Source organism: Bison bison, unplaced genomic scaffold (assembly GCF_000754665.1).
Source record: "Bison bison bison isolate TAMUID 2011002044 unplaced genomic scaffold, Bison_UMD1.0 scf7180017864295, whole genome shotgun sequence".
NCBI lineage: Eukaryota > Metazoa > Chordata > Mammalia > Artiodactyla > Bovidae > Bison > Bison bison.
The window spans coordinates 9,879,368-9,882,105 of record NW_011494867.1 but is presented as its reverse complement, the minus strand read 5'-3'; the positions used below and the strand labels follow the sequence as shown (position 1 = coordinate 9,882,105).

The window sequence follows — 2,738 nt, the reverse complement described above, 5'->3', positions numbered from 1 at the left end:
TTTCTCCAGCTGCAGCGAGTAGGGGCTACTCTCTATTCATAGTTGCGGTGCACAGGCTTCTCATTGCAGTGGCTTCTCTAATTGTGGAGCACAGGCTCCAGGGCGCAGGCTCAGCAGTTGCATGTGGGATCTTCCCGGACCAGGGATCAAACCCACATCCTCTGCATTGGCAGGTGGATTCTTTACCACTGAGCCACCAGACAAGCCCGCCCTCAGTGAGTTTTGTTGGATGAATGAATGAGGGATCATGGGCAAAGAAGTTACAAAATAGTCTGTAGTCTCCGGGAGACCATCTCCTCCTAATGTGGGCTCAGGCAAGTTATTTCCGTGCTCAGAATCATTTCCTGGACTGTCAGTGAAGCCTGCTCACGGCATCACTGTGGGGCTTAAGTGACAGCACCAGATCAGCACCTGGTACACAGAGCTGCTCATGTTGGTAAAGGAGAAAGTTGGCTGCTGTAAACAAGAGGCTCCACGAGAGAATGGCTTTCAACACAATGTGCTTAGTCGCTCAGTCGTGTCCGACTCTTTATGACCCCATGGACTGTAGCCCTCCAGGCTCCTCTGTCCATGGGATTCTCCAGGTAAATACTGGAGTAGGTTGTCATGCCTTCCTCCAGAGGATCTTCCCAACCCAGGGATCGAACCCAGGTATCCCTCATTGCAGGCAGATTCTTTACCATCTGAGCCACCAGGGAAGCCCTTCAACACAATAGACACTGGTTTCTCTCTCACCCAAAGAGGGGCCAAGGAGAGTGGGCCGCTCTCATTCTGAGACCCAAGTTTTTCCCACGATGATGCTTATCCTTCCTGGAGCATCGGTCCAGTCTGCTGGTTCTAAGCTGGGTTGCAGGGCAGGCTGGGTAGTCCCAGCTCACAGGAACAGGAGAAAGAGGGCAAGAACTCACACCCACCACTAAAGTCCTGGAACTGGAAGTGTGGCGCGTCACCTCTATTTACATTCTGTGGGTAGGGACTTGGTCATTTGGCCACACTTAGCTGCAGGGGAAGCTAGATCAGGTGGTTTCTGATCTAACTGGCCATGCGCCCAGCTGCAACTTGAGAACTACAATAAAAAGGGAGTTCTGGAGGATGACTAAGAGTCTAAAACAGAGCTCCATTGATATAGAGATACAGATTAATGATAGATGGATAGATAGAATATAAAGACTATATACTATACAAAGAATATATAGAGAATATATATTTAAATGTTTAATATATAGTATAATGGGCTTCTCAGGTGGCCCAGTAGTAAAGAATCTGCCTGCAATTCAGGAGTTGCAGGAAACACAGGTTCAATCCCTGGGTCCAGAAGATCCCTGGAGGAGGGCATGGCAAGCCACTCCAGTATTCTTGCCTGGAGAATCCCATGAACACAGGAGCCTGGTCAGCTATAGTACATAGGGTCCCTAAGAGTCAGACATGACTGAAGTGACTTAGCACACATATATTATATCAATCTATTATGACATATATAAATATAACATGTATTCTAAATATTAATACATTATTACTAAATATTAATATGTAGTAGTATGTATTCATATATTAATAATGTAGTTAATATATGAAATATAGAGGAAATATATTTAGTATAGACTCAGCATAACATTTTTAGTACAGACTGTACCTATGGAATCTGTGTATATGAAATCAGTCTCAATATCAGTACAGAGCTCTAGAAATGCTTTCCAGCATGGTTCTCTTGCCATTTCCGGTGCTTCGTCTCTCTACCCTGCGTTTCCTCTCCTTTCCAGGGGGAGTGCTCGCAGAAATGCTACTACATTTTCATCGTGGAGACCGTCTGCGTGGCCTGGTTTTCCCTCGAGTTCTGCCTGCGGTTTGTCCAGGCCCAGAACAAGTGCCAGTTCTTCCAAGGGCCCCTGAACATCATCGACATCCTGGCCATCTTCCCCTACTACGTGTCCCTCGCCGTGTCCGACGAGCCCCAGGAGGACGGCGAGCGGCCGGGCGGGAGCTCGTACCTGGAGAAGGTGGGGCTGGCGCTGCGCGTGCTGCGGGCTCTCCGCATCCTCTACGTGATGCGCCTGGCACGCCACTCGCTGGGGCTGCAGACGCTGGGCCTCACGGTGCGCCGCTGCACGCGCGAGGTCGGCCTGCTCCTTCTCTTCCTGTGCGTGGCCATCACTCTCTTCTCTCCTCTGGTCTACGTGGCTGAGAATGAGTCCGGGCGGGTCCTGGAGTTCACTAGCATCCCGGCCTCCTATTGGTGGGCCGTCATCTCCATGACAACAGTGGGCTATGGAGACATGGTACCCAGCAGTGTGCCGGGCCAGATGGTGGCCCTCAGCAGCATCCTGAGCGGCATTCTCATCATGGCCTTCCCGGCCACGTCCATCTTCCACACCTTCTCGCACTCCTACCTGGAGCTCAAGAAGGAGCAGGAGGAGCTGCAGGCCCGCCTCCGCCGCCTGCAGAACGCGGCCACGGCCAGCGAACACGAACTCCTGAGGGACGTCAGTGACCTGAGCCTGGAGGGCCCTGCCTTGCCCATCGCATACATTTAACTCAAAATCCTCCCCCGAAGATGCCAGACCTTCAGCGCATGGCCCTCGGCTGACATGAGCTGGAGAACACCAGCGCCTGGATCCTCCAGGAGTGTGTTTGTAGAGCTTGGGGGCTCACCCCCAAAGCTGGGAGGGGCTCAAGGCCAAGGATGTTTGGTCAGGTGATTCTTGACCCTCCTGGGCACAGTGTTCCGGGCTGGCCTTATC

The 2,738-nt window shown here is 51.7% G+C and overlaps 1 protein-coding gene across 1 annotated transcript in view; it reads left to right on the top strand.

The window, feature by feature from the left end:
- KCNG4 (potassium voltage-gated channel, subfamily G, member 4) overlaps positions 1-2,531 on the top strand; it is a 14,561-nt gene extending 12,030 nt beyond the window's left edge. The window contains exon 4 of the mRNA XM_010850818.1: positions 1,761-2,531. Coding sequence (XP_010849120.1) covers positions 1,761-2,531 — 771 coding nt within the window. The remainder of the gene's footprint in view (positions 1-1,760) is intronic.
- The last annotated feature ends 207 nt before the right edge of the window (positions 2,532-2,738 follow it).